General features: G+C 42.2%; 2 protein-coding genes across 2 annotated transcripts in view; one reads left to right on the top strand and one right to left on the bottom strand.

Moving 5' to 3' along the window:
* commd8 (COMM domain containing 8) overlaps positions 1 to 20285 on the top strand; it is a 201074-nt gene that overhangs the window by 21811 nt on the left and 158978 nt on the right. The window lies entirely within an intron of this gene.
* The window catches only part of gabrb1 (gamma-aminobutyric acid type A receptor subunit beta1), a 61535-nt gene that overhangs the window by 6593 nt on the left and 34657 nt on the right, over positions 1 to 20285 (bottom strand). The window contains exons 5-8 of the mRNA XM_062034720.1: positions 19795 to 19877; positions 12321 to 12464; positions 8435 to 8587; positions 6374 to 6627 (exon numbers count right to left, since the gene is read on the bottom strand). Of these exons, the coding sequence (XP_061890704.1) occupies positions 6374 to 6627; positions 8435 to 8587; positions 12321 to 12464; positions 19795 to 19877 (634 nt within the window). The remainder of the gene's footprint in view (positions 1 to 6373; positions 6628 to 8434; positions 8588 to 12320; positions 12465 to 19794; positions 19878 to 20285) is intronic.

The following is a 20285-nucleotide window of genomic DNA, read 5'->3' as shown; positions in this document are numbered from 1 at the left end:
GACAAACAAAGAAAAACGTAGCTTAAAAGGGCAGTCAGGATCAACGTTGCCCTGGCTTTCACTCGCTGGCATGAATTCCAGACCAATGCTGCATTGACTCTGTTCCTGCTGGACTAGTAAGTGACTTTTGATGCTCAAATCAAAACGATAATGCTTATGTTAGCTATCGGAAATTTGCGTGATAGTTTCTCTACTTACTTCGAAAGAAATCCCCTGCTGGTCTTTCTTTGCTTCGGACCTGCATCCGCCCCGATATACGCTATATTGCCAAAAGTATTTGGCCACCTGCCTTGACTCACATATGAACTTGAAGTGCCATCCCATTCCTAACCCATAGGGTTCAATATGACCTTTTGCAGCTATTACAGCTTCAACTCTTCTGGGAAGGCTGTCCACAAGGTTGCGGAGTGTGTTTATAGCAATTTTCCACCATTCTTCCAAAAGCGCATTGGTGAGGTCACACACTGATGTTGGTGGAGAAGGCCTGGCTCTCAGTCTCCGTTCTAATTCATCCCAAAGGTGTTCTATGGGGTTCAGGTCAGGACTCTGTGCAGGCCAGTCAAGTTCATCCACACCAGACTCTGTCATCCATGTCTTTATGTACCTTGCTTTGTGCACTGGTGCACAGTGATGTTGGAAGAGGAAGGGGCCCGCTCCAAACTGTTCCCACAAGGTTGGGAGCATGGAATTGTCCAACATGTTTTGGTATCCTGGAGCATTCAAAGTTCCTTTCACTGGAACTAACAAATTCATTCATTTATATTTTAGTGCAAAACAAAATGAAGTTGCTGATGTTCCTGGCCCATACCAGCCAAATACTAACACTGGACAGTACCTTCCCTGTCTCTAATGGACAAACACCTCGTTTGTTGGACCGACTGGCTAAGTTATTGCATTTGCGAGAGCACCAAGGTCACGGAACAGAGCCACTCTGCCCTCTTACACACACATGCATCCACGGGAAATACACAGCACACACACACACATACCCCAACTCCCACACCTTCCACGCTTCACTCTAGCGTTAGGACGAAATACGGAGCAGCGCCTCAGTTGGTGGCAACTTCGGCCCGGATGCCCGCCCCCTCATCCCATCTCGAGTTATATGTCGTAATGTGTTTTCCGGTCTATAGAGCGCACCGGTATATAAGACGCACCCACTACATTTGAGAAATACATTGTTTTTCCCCAGATATTAAACGCACCGGACTATATGCCTCAGATATATCCATTTTCTACCGCTTTTCCTGTTCGGGGTCATGGGGGGTGCTAGAGCCTATCTCAGCTGCATTCGGGCGGAAGGCGGGGTACGCCCTGGACAAGTCGCCACCTCATCACAGGGCCAACACAGACAGACAGACAACATTCACACACTAGGGACCATTTACTGTTGCCAATCAACCTATCCCCAGGTGCATGTCTTTGGAAGTGGGAGGGGCCTATCCCCAGGTGCATGTCTTTGGAGGTGGGAGGGGCCTATCCCCAGGTGCATGTCTTTGGAGGTGGGAGGGGCCTATCCCCAGCTGCATGTCTTTGGAGGTGGGAGGGGCCTATCCCCAGGTGCATGTCTTTGGAGGTGGGAGGGACCTATCCCCAGGTGCATGTCTTTGGAGGGGCCTATCCCCAGGTGCATGTCTTTGGAGGGGGGAGGGGCCTATCCCCAGGTGCATGTCTTTGGAGGTGGGAGGGGCCTATCCCCAGGTGCATGTCTTTGGAGGTGGGAGGGGCCTATCCCTAGGTGCATGTCTTTGGAGGTGGGAGGAAGCCGGAGTAGCCGGAGGGAACCCACGTAGTCACGGGGAGAACATGCCAACTCCACACAGAAAGATCCTGAGCCCAGGATTGAACCCAGGACCTTCGTATTGTGAGGCAGACGCACTAACCCTTGTGCTGCCGCTTCAGATATATACGTTGCGAAATTAGTTGTTAATTATTAATATTTTGTAAATGTTAACCTTAATTGTTTCCAAACGGTGTCTGTAACCTGGTAGTACCACGGCTGATCAAACAAAACAGAAGTTATTGTCATGGACCCACTACTGCCGAACCTTGCTCTCAAATCAGCCAAACAGACTCATTAAGTCCACGGTGACGTTTTGGTTATAAAACTTTGGAAACTTCTTCTCTTTCTTCACTTGGAGAAAGATGTTGGTTGTCCCTGAGGGTGTGAAACCACTATATAACTGGGCATATTTTTGTCAGCCAATTGACCAAGTTCTCGTCTGCACTCGTCAGACCCCGAGTCCCATTAGGATGGTGATATATGGGGCAGCCGTCTGCTCCTCTGCACCACACTCACAGGCCGCAGTGGAAGCCATACCCTATTTGTGCATGGTTGAGCGGAAGAGGCCGTCGCCAGTTCGAAGGCGGTTAAGCCTGACCCAAGCGGACCGGGGGATGAAAACATTGAGTCTGTAAGAGTATTCTTGCCACACTATTACCATTTGTAATCTGCGCAGTTTGCTACATTGGTGCTTGACTGCTTAAGGTCGTTCAGCAATTCCGGTGCAGCGATTGAAGCTGCCGATGTCCTCTAAGAGGAGGAGACAGGAGCCGGTCATGCAGAAGATACCCGGGCTCCAGTACTCGGCGTGCTACAGACAGTGTGGCTCTCTTACGACGAAGCTCATTGTGTTGGATACCTGCTAATACAAGCAGATTTTCCGTTGATGTGAGACGCAGGAATCCAGTCACTAAGCGCAAAGCGTCGTTAATTGGCTTATCTATGAGACGAGTGTGAGCACTATGACACCAAGCAGGTGTGCAGTACTCGCTGGTAAATTGGACCAAAGCAAGGGTATGTGAGTGAAGTGCTTGATCCAGCCAGTCGCCTCAGAAGCCCAACGCAAGTTGTTAGCTTTTTGCGCAGTGACTCCAAGTGTCGGCGGAACGAGTGCCCTGTCCAACTTAATGCCGAGGCACGTTGGTTCGCAGAGGATGTCTGTCAACGGTGATGTCAAGCTCACGTTGTGCCTCCTTGTTGTCACCGTTTTGGTTGCACAGAGCTTCAGCTTTAATTTCAGGAGATGAGCAGCCATGTCAATCAATCAATCAATGTTTACTTTCAGTATATAGCCCTAAATCACGAGTGTCTCAAAGGGCTGCACAAGCCACGACGACATCCTCGGCTCAGATCCCACATCAGGGCAAGGAAAAACTCAACCCAATGGGACAATGAGAAACCTTGGAGGGGACCGCAGATGAGGGGACCCCCCCCTGGGCGACCGGTGCAATGGATGTCGAGTGGATCTATCATAATATTGTGAGAGTCCAGTCCATAGTGGATCTAACATAATAGTGAGAGTCCAGTCCATAGTGGATCTAACATAATAGTGAGAGTCCAGTCCATATTGGATCTAACATAATAGTGGGAGTCCAGTCCATAGTGGATCTAACATAATAGTGTGAGAGTCCAGTCCATAGTGGATCCAACATAATAGTGAGAGTCCAGTCCATAGTGGATCCAACATAATAGTGAGAATCCAGTCCATAGTGGGGCCAGCAGGAGATCATCTTGAGTGGAGACAGGTCAGCAGCGCAGAGACGTCCCCAACTGATGCACAGATGAGTGGTCCACCCTGGGTCCTGACTTTGGACAGCTAGCGCTTCATCTGTGGTCACTAAATCTGTGCCGCCCCCTCCACCAAGAAGAGGGGGGCAGAGCAGAAAAGAAACGGCAGATCAACTGGTCTAAAAGGGGGGTCTATTTAAAGGCTTGAGTATACAAATGAGTTTTAAGATGGGACTTAAATGCTTCTACTGAGGTAGCATCTCTAACTGTTACTGCTAGAACATTCCATAGTACTGGCGCCCCGAATAGAAAACGCTCTACAGCCCGCAGACTTTTTTGGGGCTCTGGGAATCACTAATAAGCCGGAGTTCTTTGAAGGCAGATTTCTAGCCGGGACATATGGTACAATACAATCAGCAAAATAGGATGGAGCTAGACCGTGTAGTATTTTATACATAAGTAGTAAAACCTTAAAGTCACACCCATCCCACCCATGTCCTGGGTGAGAGAACCTGGCAGGTCGTGTACGTAGATGTTGAATAAGAGAGGGGCCAGGACTGATTTGTGTGAGACACCATTTCTCAGCAGTCGCAACCTGCTTTTTAGGTCATCACCGGTGGTGAGGGTAAAACTGCAATTTCGAACGAGCTCCATGATGAAAGAGACCACGTTCCTGACTGGCAGTAGGCACAGAACTTGCAGGCAAGGCCACGGTGCCATACGGTATCACAAGCTGCTGTGAGATCAACAAACACAGCACCTGCCTTTTTCTTGGCCGAGAAACTGTCCACTATTTCTTGCGTCAGAAGAGTAACTTGGTCAACGGTTAATCTTCTGCATCCAAATCCAGCTTGTTCCTGAGGAGGCAGGAGATCAATAACAGGTTCGACACAGGCGTACATTAGTCTCTCCAAGATCTTGAAGGGGACACACAATAGAGAGATGGGTCTATAACTCTTTGGATCCTCCGGTGGCTTCTTCGGCTTTGGGATGGCGACCACTAATGCTCTTCTCCAGATTTTTAGAAGCTTGAGTGTGCGCATGCAGGAAGATAGGAACTTGTTTAGTCAAGACTTTAGGGCATGGGTAATTAGCTCCGGGCAAACTGAGTCAACTTTAGCAGCTGGAGGGCACTGGCAAAATTCTCTGGAGCAAAGTCTCTAAAGATTGTCTGGCTAGCGGCGAAACTGAAACAAAACAAAAAGAATGCCTTTGTAATTCAATATTACTAACACGGACACTCGTAATCGTGTTAGCATATTAGCTAATGCTAATGACTCTAGTTTGATTACATTACAATAGCAGGTACAAATATGCATGAAAACACTCCTACAGACATCACACATGGGACGCTTTAGTAAGTAAGAATTGTTTTAGTTGTATTGTAAAACTTATAAGCGTTGCTTGGCGTGATGAATGAAGTACGGACGGCAAGCAGGCGGAACGGCACTTCTACTTCCGGTTAAGCTTAGTCTAAACAGAAGGGCAATGCAGCACTTGCAGTGAGCCAAGTCGTCCAAAAGATGGCACCATAGCACAAACAATAATGCACCTATTCCCAAATTTCCATGAAATTCTCATTGAAAAGTATGGGACATTTTTCTAAGTTCCACGACTCCCTCATTTTTCATCCGATTCAAACTGTTCTAACTTCAAAATATTCAGCCTGTTCAGGAATTGAGTGCTCCCTTTCAACAATTATAAATAAAAAGTCCTGGATTTCCTAGAATTCCTAGTCTTTAGGGACATGTCCCCATTCAAAATGAATTATCTATTTTTCAAACTTCCACAATTCCCACATTTTTCGACCGATTCAAACCATTCCACCTTCAACACATTCAACTAATCCTGGAAATTCAAACAACCATTTTCCCACATTCAACAAATTACCAGGAATTCCTGCTTTTTTCTAACATTTTTCCAACATTTTTTAGTGCGACTACTCCTCTTACATTTTTCAACCCATTCCAACCGTTCCACTGTCAAAACATTCCTATTAGTCAGGACAAAATAAACAAGTTGGTTTAGGAACTAAAAACATTCCCAGTTTTACCGATATTCCGTAATACCTTGAAGAGGTTCATTTAGCCTACTAATGTGTATTTATAAATGGTTGATTTATATAGGCTAGTAAGGTAAAGTTTTGTACCTGACAAACCGCCCTACCCCCGACGCACACCAGGGGACACCGCCATCCCACCACCTCAGGTGGGATGGAACAATCCATATAACACGTCACAGATGACGTCACACTAACATCACGTGACACCTCTGAGGAAGGCTGCAGAAGCAAGATAGCCGAAACTTGTCAGGTACAAAACTTTACCTTACTAGCCTATATAAATCAACCATTTATAAATTCCGTAATACCATTTTTCAATAAAAAAAAACTGTTACTACTTGAACATTTCTTGACCGATTTAAACAATTCCAACACCAACCAATTCAACTCATTCAGGACATTGATGCTCCTAATCAGTTTGAAAAAATCCCGCTTATCTCCAAATTCCCAAATTTCCTGGAAGTTCCCATTGAAATGAATGGGACATTTTTCCAAGTTGCACAATTCCCACATTTTTCAATCTTTTCAAACATTCCAACATTAACACATTCCAATCATCCTGGACATTCAGACTAACACTTTCCCAACTTCCAAACCAGATTCCGGTTTTCCTGGAAATTCCAACTCTTCCACATTCCAACATTTCTTACATTCATACTACATTCTGTCAGCATTTCACTTCAACTTCAGCATTGGAGCATTCACACGCAATTCCTCCAGGAATTGCCTCTTCTAGTTAAAACCTCAATTGTGATTAATCGTGCATCCCTAGTGTAAACTTCATTAGTTTTGTTAGTTACCTGTACTTTGCTGCTCTCCAGTCTGCTCTTATTGTCAATGATGGACTTGGCGGCCTTTTCCGCCACTTTCTTCTGCAGGTGAGGACCTCGACCGAAGAAAATATAGTTGACAAAGGCGTATTCCAGTAAAGCCAGGAAAACAAAGAAAAAGCAGCCCATCAAGTAGATATCGATTGCCTTGACGTATGGAATCTTAGGAAGTGTCTCCCTTAGGTGGGTATTTATGGTGGTCATGGTCAGCACCGTAGTTATGCCTGCAGAAAAAGAAAAGGGACAAGGGAGGTCAGTGAAACACTGCAGATTCACCATTATTTGGAAATAACCCTCCATTTGAGGTTGTAAAAGACATACGGAATATTTATAGGAGCTTTCCAACCTGCTTAAATACGAATCATTTAGTTGTATCCATAATGTGTGACCAGCTGGCAGTGTTGCTTGCAACGTGACCCTAAGGTGTGTGCAGGTAAAACGTTTATTTATTGGCACACAAAGAAAAACGAGTGCAGCTGAGGAGTGCACAGAAAGCAAAAACCTCAGTAGCGTAGCCAGTAAACTAACAATGGAAGATGATCCAGCCCGGTCCAGAGGAACATACTGGATGGACAATCCTGATTGGCTACCTGGGGTAGATGTATCCTGATTGCCAATCAGAGACAGCTGAGGAGCAGCGTTCAGGAATAAAGTCGACAAACTTCGGGGAAATGTCTGCCTTTAGAAGGACTTCATGAACTGCCGCATCATGGCATTCACAGAAACTTTGCTCAAAGATCAAGACCAGGGTCTGCTCATCACTAATGTCATTTTCTCAAATTCTGCCTTTTGTAGAGATAATTATTCCCAGTAAAAGTGTTCAAATCTACACCAATAACAAGTCCTTTAAGTCCACCATACGGCTCCTTTTTATGGCCGAACAGCTGCATCTAAGCCATACATCACGTCGCCACTGGACTCTAGAGCAGTGGAGACGCCTTCTCTGGACTGATGAATCACACTTTTCCATCTGGCAATCCGATGGACCAGTCTGGGTTTGGAGGTTGCCAGGAGAACGCTACATTTCAGACTGCATTATGCCGAGTATGAAATTTGGTGGAGGAGGAATTATGGTGTGGGGTTGGTTTTTCAGTAGTTGGGCTAGGCCCCTTTAGTTCCAGTGAAAGGAACTTTGAATGCTCCAGGATACCAAAACATTTTGGACAATTCCATGGGATGGCACTTCAACTTCATATGTGAGTAAAGGCAGGTGGCCAAATACTTTTGGCAATATATATATATATATATATATATATATATATATATATATATATATATATATATATATATATATATATATATATATATATATATATACACACCGTAATTTCCGGACTATAAGCCGCACCTGACTATAAGCCGCACCAGCTAAATTTAGGGGAAAATACAGATTGCTCCATATATAAGCCGCACCCGACTATAAGCCGCAGGGTTTTGATGTGTAATTAGCGTAGTATATAGGGGTTCCTGCTACCACGGAGGGGATTGTCCTTTCAATCATTCAATCAAACTTTCACATCTTTGACATGGCGAACAGCATTCGTGCAGAGTACAAATAATACAACGGTGCAAAGTAATACAAAGTGCTCGCCTGTACGTTATCAAAATAACCAGCCTACCGGTATATGAGAAGTCAGTCTTTAATCATTGTGTCATCGTCTTCCTCCTGCGTACTAAAACCACCAAAATCCTCTTCGTCGGTGTCGGAGAAGAACAGGCCGTAAATAAGCCGCACCCTTGTATAAGCCGCAGGGACCAGAACGAGGGGAAAAAGTAGCGGCTTATAGTCCGGAAATTACGGTATATATATATATATATATATATATATATATATATATATATATATATATATATATGTGTGTGTGTACGTAACCAAGGCTATATTTCCCAGTCAGCATGTTGATAAGGAGGTTTTTGTTTGGTTCAAGTATTTATTGAGATGCAAATATATGAAGTCCCCCCCCCTGGTTACACCTCACTTACACTTTTATATGCACTGTCGCACGATGATAACATTAAAATGTCACTGACCCAAAGCGACTCTGGCAGCTGAGGCATCATAGTTGATCCAGAAGGAGACCCATGACAAGATAGTGATCAGGATGGAGGGCATGTAGGTTTGCAGGATAAAATAACCGATGTTTCGTTTCAGCTTGAAGCTCAATGAAAGCCGAGGATACGAACCTGTGAAGACACGAGATCACAGTGTGATTGGAGAGACATTTTTCAACATAGGTTTGCATCATTTATAAAAGCATCAGGCCCACATTAGGGTTACTGTTCAAGCACAACTATCAAAATACACGACAGGTCACGGAGTTTCTGGGCTGATCCAATAGGTCTCTGCAGCTGTTGGTCGTGATGGGACCTTCATAAACTTGAGCCATAAACAATAGGATTAATTATGTTATTAGGGGAGAATGCTCTTATTACTGTACCATATAAAAAGTGTATGGCCATCAAGCAATGTAAATATGTAGCATAGCTGTCCAACACAGACCCAGACCTGACACTCTCTCTCCATAAACACATTTAGTGACAAATCACCCCATACAACCTGCTAGAGATCAAGGAATGTGTATCCCACAGTCATTTTAAAGAACGTTCTCTATATTGAAGCTATTATCCTAAATAACAGCTTCATGACACCAAAAGACTCCCAAAGTTATATATGAGTTAGGATTGTCCCGGTACCGGTACCAAAATGTATTTTGATACTTTTTCGATACCACAAAAAATGTCATTATTGTCTTTATGTGAACAAAAAAATCTTAGGGTGCATGAAACATATGTTTATTATTGTCATTTAGTCCTTAAATAAAATGTTGAACATACTAGACAACTTGTCTTTTAGTAGTAAGTAAACAAACAGAGACTCCTAATTAGTCTATGCAGTAACATATTGTGTCATTTATACACCTATTATTTTGTACACATTATGAGGGACAAACTGTAAAAATGGAGTATTAATCTACTTGTTCATTTACTGTTAATATCTGCTTATTTTCTGTTTTAACATGTTCTATCTACACTTCTGTTCAAATGTAATAATCACTTATTCTTCTCTTCTTTGATACTTGCCATTAGTTTTGGATGATACCACACATTTAGGTATGGATCCGATACCAAGTAGTTACAGGATCATACATTGGTCATCTTCAAAGTCCTCATGTGTCCAGGGACGTATTTACTGACTTTATAAACATAACATGAATTTTAAGATTTTGTGACGATAAAAAAAATCGATGTAATCATAGTAGTATCGACTAGATACGCTCCTGTACTTGGTATCATTACAGTGGATGTCAGGTGTAGATCCACTCATGGCATTTGTTTACATTGTGACGAGGGTGAGCTATTGTATCCTCCTACGCTGTGTAGTGAAGCATGTTTAGCTATTCCTCGTCCTCCAGTGATAATGTACTTGTAAGAAACTCACTTTATTTGTTGCCATGGAGGCCAGGATTAGTGATTTAGAAGTAGCTAAAACACTGTGGATGGATGCTAGCTGCTAGCTAGTTAGCCATGTCTTAAAGCAGCTCTTCCTGAGGGTGTTTCAGTGTTATAACTTCACCTTTATCTTTACTTTTTACACCAAAAAGCGTCCATTCTACCTTTTCTGTCTACACACTGTGACTGCTTGTAAGTACTCTGTGTGTGTGCGCTGCCAAACATGCTCCTCTGCTCCTAAAACCAGCAATGTCACCACGTGACGACGCGCCGTCAGGCCCGAAAAAATAAATAAATGGGGAACAGGTACTTTTCAAACGGAGTATAGTACCATTTTTGATTCATTAGTACTGTGATACTATACTAGTACCGGTATATCGTACAACTTATATATACCTGTATATATATTCATACCATCCATTTTCCACCGCTTGTCCCGTTCGGGGTAGCAGGGGGTTCTGGAGTCTATCCCAGCATATATAAAAAGTCTAATCAGCTAAAATTTCACAACCAGGTGATTTTGCTTGTCAGGGGACAAGGTGAACCATTTTCTCTGATTTTCCAGCTTTTTTCACACTTATGCGTGTTTTAGGGGACGCTGGAGCTTGTGCCGAAGCCGCCCAGAGGCTCCATGACCAGGGATGGCTCGTTATAATGTAAATAGTCTTAAAAATAGGCCCAACACATACTGTCTCATTTGCCGGGTAGCTGCTCGTTTTAACACCCCTGAGTGGGTTCAGCACTAAGAGGACGCCTGCCTGAAGCTGACCAGAGGGTCCAGAACCAGGAGGCCCGCCTGTCCATCCTGTCCCCATGGCTAGTTTTCTCGTAAACCACCGTCAACGGCGCCCCAACACTTTGCCGCTTTTTGTGTCTCGTTTGCCGCGTAGCTCCTCGTGCTAACTCCTCCAAGTTGTTCCAGGACAATGACTAAGCCCTGCATCAGTCCAAACCCCAGTTGTTCCAAGAATATGACTAAGCCCTGCATCAGTCTAACCCCAGTTGTTCCAGGACTATGACTAAGCCCTGCATCAGTCTAAACCCCAGTTGTTCCAGGAATATGACTAAGCCCTGCATCAGTCTAAACCCCAGTTGTTCCAGGAATATAACTAAGCCCTGCATCAGTCTAAACCCCAGTTGTTCCAGGAATATGACTAAGCCCTGCATCAGTCCAAACCCCAGTTGTTCCAGGACTGTGACTAAGCCCTGCATCAGTCCAAACCCCAGTTGTTCCTTGGAATATGACTAAGCTCTGCATCAGTCCAAACCCCAGTTGTTCCAGGACTATGACTAAGCCCTGCATCAGTCCAAACCCCAGTTGTTCCAAGAATATGACTAAGCCCTGCATCAGTCTAACCCCAGTTGTTCCAGGACTATGACTAAGCCCTGCATCAGTCTAAACCCCAGTTGTTCCAGGAATATGACTAAGCCCTGCATCAGTCCAAACCCCAGTTGTTCCAGGACTATGACTAAGCCTTGCATCAGTCCAAACCCCAGTTGTTCCAGGACTATGACTAAGCCCTGCATCAGTCTAAACCCCAGTTGTTCCAGGAATATGACTAAGCTCTGCATCAGTCCAAACCCCAGTTGTTCCAGGACTATGACTAAGCCCTGCATCAGTGTAACCCCAGTTGTTACAGGACTATGACTAAGCCCTGCATCAGTCCAAACCCCAGTTGTTCCAGGACTGTGACTAAGCCCTGCATCAGTCCAAACCCCAGTTGTTCCAGGACTATGACTAAGCTCTGCATCAGTCCAAACCCCAGTTGTTCCAGGACTATGACTAAGCCCTGCATCAGTCTAACCCCAGTTGTTCCAGGACTGTGACTAAGCCCTGCATCAGTCCAAACCCCAGTTGTTCCAAGAATATGACTAAGCCCTGCATCAGTCTAACCCCAGTTGTTCCAGGACTGTGACTAAGCCCTGCATCAGTCCAAACCCCAGTTGTTCCAGGACTATGACTAAGCCCTGCATCAGTCCAAACCCCAGTTGTTCCAGGACTATGACTAAGCCCTGCATCAGTCCAAACCCCAGTTGTCCCAGGACTATGACTAAGCCCTGCATCATTCTAAACCCCAGTTGTTCCAGGACTATGACTAAGCCTTGCATCAGTCCAAACCCCAGTTGTTCCAGGACTATGACTAAGCCCTGCATCATTCTAAACCCCAGTTGTTACAGGACTATGACTAAGCCCATCAGTCTCAACCCCATATGCTTTCTGGACTTGGATAGGCATTCTTTGTAGAGACTGTGGTGGCTCAAGTATTGGCATCCTTTTGGAAGCATCTTTGGTGTGGCCCAGAAACAAAACTGTCTCACAAGTGTCCTAGGAAGACCTCTGGCCTCCAGGTTAAACTGGAGTAGGTGGCCAGACCAGGGAAGTCTGTGGTCTCCAACTAACACAGCTGCCCACGCCACCCGAAAAAGTGGATAGGCGAAATTCAATTGAAGGAATCTTTCAACTTACCTGTGGCAAACACAGCTTTTGTGGACAGCGTTTGGTAGTCTATGATTGAAAATTGGGGTAACTCAATGTTCTCCACTCCAGTCACTGATCCTGCATTGCTTCCTCCCTGCCAGTAGAACTCAATATCATCAGTAGTGTAGCCATCTGCAGGAGCCAAGAAAACAAAAATTGAATGAGAACTAAAATGAATACAAATTGGTCTCGGGGGAAAATACAACACACTTTTGTTCATGCTAACCCAATCCTTTTTATGTTTAACTCACCTGAACCGTCTTCCATGGCAATGTATCTAGGAAATATGCTATGTGTGCTTGAGCAGACGTTACCATAGCAACAGCCGGGATATTTGTTCCGTGGCCTTGAACGGAACAGAGTGCCCAGATAAGGCATATCTGACGAGTACATTCAGCCAAGGTGGAAGGTATTTCTCCTACAGTGGCGTCATTCGCGCCTACAGGAATCGATAAGGGAATTGTTTGCCAAACTGTAAAATGAATCCAAAGAATTGAAACCCTGGAAACGAGAAGCGGTTTTCCATTCCCATCCCTACCACCTACAGTTCTGTACGTGTTAAAGTTAGTCCTGTCATCCCAAACAGCTGCGTGCTGGGACCAATACTGTTCAGTCGTTACATATTCAGCTTTATTAGAAAGCACTCTCTTAACGTTCACGGCTATGCAGAAGGATTCCGTTCAATCTTTTCGCCAATCGCCAAAGACAAAGTATTGAACCTTTCAGTCCAATAACTGCACAGAGATGGACAAAGTCAAAACATATTTATCAAGTAAGCTGGAGACTGTTGACATTGATCACATGAAACCGATACTCCGTCATACATCTCAGCTAGCCGGACCTTGGTACAATAAGTACGATCTATTAGCTTGCATTGAATGAGGCTCTACTTAAAGTCTATGTCCAGCTCTCCTCAGGTGGGGTCACTCCTAAGTCACCTCTCAAAGTGACTGAAATAAATTCAGACACTTAGTGTGATGGCGCTTAGCTCCTAGTGCAGGGGTCACCAACCTTTTTGAAACCAGGCGCTACTTCTTGGGTACTGATTAATGCGAAGGGCTACCAGTTTGATACACACTTAAATAAATTGCCAGAAGTAGCCAATTTGCTCAATTTACCTTTAACTCTATGTTATTATTAATAATTAATGATATTTATCTTTGTGGAAACACTGATCATCTTAATGATTTCTCACAATAAATATACATAGAAACAGATAAATATCAATATGCAACACTTTATTTTTATATTTTCTCTAAGTGCACATTTTTCAAATTGAACATTTTCAAATGATCACTTCTAAGACAGTCTTGTGAAATCACAATATCCCATTTTAACTAGCTAGCCACTAACATTTTTTTAACAAATCATGAATTACTTTGCACCATGTTTGTACAAATAATAACTCATGTAAAATTAAAAATAATTAAAAAATAATTTATGGAACATCATTAGTCATTTTTCCTGATTAAGATTAATTTTAGAATTTTGATGACACGTTTTAAATAGGTTAAAATCCAATCTGCACTTTGTTAGAATATATAACAAATTGGACCAAGCTATATTTCTAACAAAGACAAATCATTATTTCTTCTAGATTTTCCAGAACAAAATTTTTAAAAGAAATTCAGAAGACTTTGAAATAAGATTTAAATTTGATTCTACAGATTTTCTAGATTTGCCAGAATATTTTATTTTTATTTTAATCATAAGTTTGAAGAAATATTTCACAAATATTCTTCGTCGAAAAAACAGAAGCTAAAATGAAGAATTAAATTAAAATGTATTTATTATTCTTTACAATAAAAATAAAAAAATTACTTGAACATTGATTTAAATTGTCAGGAAAGAAGAGGAAGAAATTTAAAAGGTAAAAAGGTATATGTGTTTAAAAATCCTAAAATAATTTTTAAGGTTGTATTTTTTCTCTAAAATTGTCTTTCTGAAAGTTATAAGATGCAAAGTAAAAAAATAAATGAATTTATTTAATCAAGAGAAGACCAAGTCTTTAAAATATTTTCTTGGATTTTCAAATTCTATTTGAGTTTTGTCTCTCTTACAATTAAAAATGTCGAGCAAAGCGAGACCAGCTTGCTAGTTGTGGGGAGGCGGGGCAGGCGGGCCGACGGCACCCGCTCCAAGATGGCGGCGAGGAGGCGTGAACGAGCGAGCGGCAAGGCGGGGCGCACTGGGAGCGACGCCGCAATCAGCATAAGGTGCGTGGAGCGCGCAGCTGTGGACAGTGCAACCACCCTCTCGGACCGTATAAAAGGGTGAGAGACGTGAACATCAAGGGAGGAGACGGTGAAAGACGGCGGACGGGAGTAAACCATCCTCTGCTGCCACGCAAACGACGGCGACGTGCTGCTGAAAAGCAGACGGCGAACGGGAGGAAACCATTCGGGTGCTCACGTGAGAAAAAAGGCAGCTGCTAAAAAGCACGCAAAAGACTCTGTGATTGAAATAATGAAGTCTAAACCGTCTCACGACAATGTCTTCCCTGGATGGTCCTGAGAACCCGCACGACAGTTAGGACTGTCACACTAGTAAATAAAGAACATTAAAAAATAGAGGCAGCTCACTGGTAAGTGCAGCTATTTGAGCTATTTTTAGAACAGGCCAGCGGGCTACTCATCTGGTCCTTACGGGCTACCTGGTACCCGCGGGCACCGCATTGGTGACCCCTGTCCTAGTGTAATGCTTAGCATGCTACATACCGGCTAATGGGGGGAAATATATGCTAGTTAGCATGTATGTCCACGTGTCATCCAACTGACAGGACAACATATATGTAGTACTAATAAAAGCTATGTGGATGTAGGTAGTGTCAGTGACTATTTCCCTCTCAATATGCTGACACGCTGAGGAAATGGGTTCCAACATTAGCACAGCTGTCATCATGGCAATGTGACACGAATGGAGACAGCAAAATCACATGATAAAATAATTCCTAATTCGTGTAGCCTATAGACATACCTTGGTAAAATGTCCATTACGTACATTAGGCTGCTAAGCGTGCTCTACTTAATTTCACCAGCTAGCGTTGGTTGTAGTTGGTTGTAGTCTTTGTTTTCTGATAGTACTGACAATAACCATATGATTGTTGTCATATTGTACGCAGGCATGACGTATTTCTTCCTGAAAATAGCCTCATTTCTGTGTAAAATGTGTTGGTTAGAGATTTGTTATTGACAACATGTTTGTCTATTCAGCTCTTATGGTCCCAGACCTCAACCCCTAGTAAGAGGCAGTGGAAGTTTGAAGTTCCTTGGAGTAGCCAAGTCCATCCAGCTGGACTCGGCTGCGTATCTGGCAACCTCAGTCAGGGAGAGGGGGAGGGGACTACAGAATTTTGACGGTGATTGCAGTACCATTTCTGGCCACATTCCTACATATGGCTCTTTTAAATGAAAAATTTGATGGTAAATACACTACCGTTGAAAAGTTTGGGGTCACATTGAAATGTCCTTATTTTTGAAGGAAAAGCACTGTACTTTTCAATGAAGATAACTTTAAACTAATCTTAACTTGAAAGAAATACACTCTATACATTGCTAATGTGCTAAATGACTATTCTAGCTGCAAATGTCTGCTTTTTGGTGCAATATCTACATAGGTGTATAGAGGCCCATTTCCAGCAACTATCACTCCAGTGTTCTAATGGTACAATGTGTTTGCTCAGAAGGCTAATTGATGATTAGAAAACCCTTGTGCAATCATGTTCACACATCGGAAAACACTTTAGCTCGTTACAGAAGCTACAAAACTGACCTTCCTTTGAGCAGATTGAGTTTCTGGAGCATCACATTTGTGGGGTCAATTAAACGCTCAAAATGGCCAGAAAAAGAGAACTTTCATCTGAAACTCCACAGTCTATTCTTGTTCTTAGAAATGAAGGCTCAAACACAAAATTGTTTGGGTGACCCCAAACTTTTGAACGGTAGTGTATGTGTAATTGATCCTTTTAAAGCCGGAAGTGGTGTCAAAAAAGCATCTAAAACTGTGTGAGTCGGTAAGTTTGGAAACCTGGAAAAAGTATTACAAACAAAACGGCGGATGTGTAGACATCTAAGAAAGTGTTGATCAGGGAGTGAAAATGTATCACAAAGTTGGTGGAAATGGGCAAGAAGTGTTGTCAGTGTATAAATCTCAAATGTTGTTGATCCCCACACTTGACCATCTTAAAAATGCCCTATCGACAAGAGCGGGAGGGAAAGCATGATTAGCAAGAATAAAAATAGTCTGTAAACCAAAATAGCGCTTAAACCGAACCCAAATTCTGAATGAGTTTTTTACGATTGTACTTTTCGTAAAAAAGGAAGTAGCAGAGTGGATGAAGAATGAACCAGTGACCAACACGATACTGGTTGTAGCCAATATTTAACAACTGTAATGCTGGTGGCCCAGTATTAAAACCTAAAGTTTGGTAGTGCTAATCCTCACAACAATTTGGGTCTCTGTAAATGTTGCTTAAATAACCTGTGAGTCTTTTTATTTCAAATGAAGTCTACAATCTAATTTACGAAAGGAAGACCGAGGGAGTATTTATTCCATTTTGACAGAAAAAAAATACATGTTTTTGCAATTGCATATCTTTTCAACTTTAGTGGTATCTTATAATGCACAAAATATAATACTACTGTAGAATGCAAACTTTTTTAAATAAAAAAAATAATAATAAATATATGCGTGACTTATGAAACAGGGTTTCTACAAGTATCAGCAATGCTTTTAAATGCTGTTTTTAATGCCGCTTAAACAAAATTGTAATGCCATGTCCCACTGCACATTGTTATTATAGTCAAAGCTTCACATAAAAAGTCATTTTTTAAATTGTAGCTCTTTTAAAACATGCTGTAAAAATGCATATCCTCTAAAAAAACAATATTTATAATAGTCACAAACTGAAGGCTATGTTTTTTTAATCTGGATACAAAAAATAGTTAAAGTTTTATGGAATAATAAATGAACATAATACAACAAATGCAAATGATGCATGTGTTCAGAAATGGATGATTGATTTAAACATTAAAAAAAAAATACATGTCATGGAAAGATATTTGGAAATATGCCAATTAGCCCTTTAGATGCATTAAAAATAAACTAAGTTAATTGAATAGATTGTATTTTACGCCCCCTCAGTTGTTTAAAATGGGTAGAGTAGATTCATGTATAAAGTGTCAGGCTATTATTCATTTACTGCGGGAATATCAGAAAACAAGAGTGGTGGTCCATTGTGAGAATGTCCTTGTTTGTCCACCGTAGGTCACATGAGGTGCCTGCCTCACCAGATTTACTAATGTTAGCGCATGTGTGTTGAACTGAAATAAATGAGTCGTGTATGAAACAAGCCCAGCCTCCTCATTGCCTTGAAATGGTGTCAGAGTTAAACGCCTTCAGTCACCAAAGAATGGCAAAGTCGTTTGATTTTGCCATCCAGCAGAGAGGAGGCGGCGCTTTTTATGCTTTTGGAACCCACCAGACCTCTTGGATCTACTTTTAAAGACTAAGGAAAGAAACAGACAGACGTAGCAATGTATCAATGAATGCAACTGTATTCAGTTCATTTTCATTCATTGTTTCATTCATCAGCCAAGTCCTACAATTGTATTACATTTTTAATGCCTTTGGAAAGCATATTTAATGCTTTTTAGTGTTATTTAAGGCCTTAGTTTTCGCAAAATCCATATAGTGACTTTTAATGCCCCGCAGAAACCTTGTGAAAGCAAGTTATCAACCAAACTCTACACTGTAAAAATGACAATACATTTTACGGTAAAAAACTGGCAGCTCAGTTGCAAGAATTTTACCGTAAAAAAAACAATAGTACCATTTTCCCATTTACAGTAATAAGCTGTAAAACCACTGTCAATTATACGGTAAAATGGTGGTGACCGGGCCTGCTAGTTTTTACTGCAAAATTGAAATATAAAAAAATATATACACTACCGTTCAAAAGTTTGGGGTCACATGTAAATGTCCTTATTTTTGAAGGAAAAGCACTGTACTTTTCAATGAAGATAACTTTAAACTAGTCTTAACTTGAAAGAAATACACTCTATACATTGCTAATGTGGTAAATGACTATTCTAGCTGCAAATGTCTGGTTTTTGGTGCAATATCTACATAGGTGTATAGAGGCCCATTTCCAGAAACTATCACTCCAGTGTTCTAATGGTACAATGTGTTTGCTCATTGGCTCAGAAGGCTAATTGATGATTAGAAAACCCTTGTGCAATCATGTTCACACATCTGAAAACACTTTAGCTCCTTACAGAAGCTACAAAACTGACCTTCCTTTGAGCAGATTGACTTTCTGGAGCATCACATTTGTGGGCTCAATTAAACGCTCAAAATGGCCAGAAAAAGAGAACTTTCATCTGAAACTCGACAGTCTATTCTTGTTCTTAGAAATGAAGGCTATTCCACTAAATTGTTTGGGTGACCCCAAACTTTTGAACGGTAGTGTATATAATAATAAAATTCATAGGCAATTGTATATTAATATCATGGAAGTGAATCCCTATACATTTATGTTCATAAATTCTGCACGGTTCCAAGCGGCTCCCTAAGGGCAGCCATAACTGCAACCTGGCTCTCAGTGAACACCAGTTTGACAACCCTTCTCTCCACGTTACAGTCCCAATTTTTATTTGTATTCTTTTTGTCTCTAAAGATCATTTGTTGCTCGATCCGCTCTGGGAAGTAAGTCAATTAGTTTCAATGTATTTCTATTGTTCCTCTATATCAGAATGAGAATCAGAACCAGAATGGTTTTTATTGCCATTGTTTGAGAACGGGTTCACAAACTACGAATTTTTCTTGGTGCGATCCTGTAACATAAAACCCAGAATAGGTAATAAAATGAGCTGTAACTGAGCTATCAGATCTTGTTATTGTTCATGTGCCCGATGGCCGAGGGGAAAAAACTGTTCAGGTGGCAGGAGGTGTGGGTCTGGATGGACCGTAGTCCATCCAGTCCACTATTGGGATCAAAGTATTGCTTGACCTTCTCAAATAATCACAACATTATATTTGCCATCACGACATTTCACAAGTTTAGCACTTTCTTCCCCTCTTCATGCTCATTTGATGTGCATTAGCTCCCAAAGAGCTTGGCATGTTTCACTTCCACTGTGGTTGGTTTTTCTCTCGACGGCATTGCACTGTTAGGCAATCGCTCTGAAGTTCGGCTGATGACTGCGCCGGTTAGTTTGGTTCGCTAGCGGGTAGCGTAACTCACTATTTCAAGGAGTATGTACCTCATACAGAACTGGTACAAGCTGAAGGTGTCAGCCAGCAAGTGGTCAAAATGTATATGGTCAAGCAAGTTCCTAATTTGCCTGAAATCCTTTGACAAGTGGAGAGCTGAGCATTAACACTTCTGTACTCTTCATATCTTTGTAGGGGGCAAAGTTACAAAAGCAGCAGGGGATCAAACACTTAAAAGGGTGATACTCACAACTCTCAATCTCCAGGGTACAGTTCTGCTCGTCCAGTGGGTATCTGCGCAAATCCATCATGCAGGCTGCTGTTGTGGTGATTCTGAATAAAACAGTGATTCAGGTCAATGTGCTGATTAAATATCCTGTCAACCACTGACACCATATGCTTGTCCATTTAAGGCGGTCGCAAAACATAGTAAAGAACGGGGGCTGTGTATAATCGTTTAGGAAGAATTTGGCTGTGGTATACTTGTAAACCTGGAAGGACACCCCAAATAATGTACCTATGATTGGACCTTGTTTGTTCAAGGTACTGTATTAAAGTCATTTGTCCCATTAAAACACAACCGAAAGCAAGAACAGTGCTAAAGACAGCGGAGGAGATCATACAGACCCAGCTACCCTCCACGGGCAAAACATAGGCTACGTTCACACTGCAAGTTCAGAGCGCTCATTCCGATTATTTTGTCAAATCCGATCTTTTTATGTGGCTGTTTACATTAGGGCA

This window comes from Entelurus aequoreus, linkage group LG23 (genome assembly GCF_033978785.1).
Source record: "Entelurus aequoreus isolate RoL-2023_Sb linkage group LG23, RoL_Eaeq_v1.1, whole genome shotgun sequence".
Classification (NCBI taxonomy): domain Eukaryota; kingdom Metazoa; phylum Chordata; class Actinopteri; order Syngnathiformes; family Syngnathidae; genus Entelurus; species Entelurus aequoreus.
The sequence above is the reverse complement of the archived record's forward strand: the minus strand, read 5'-3'. Positions and strand labels throughout refer to the sequence as shown.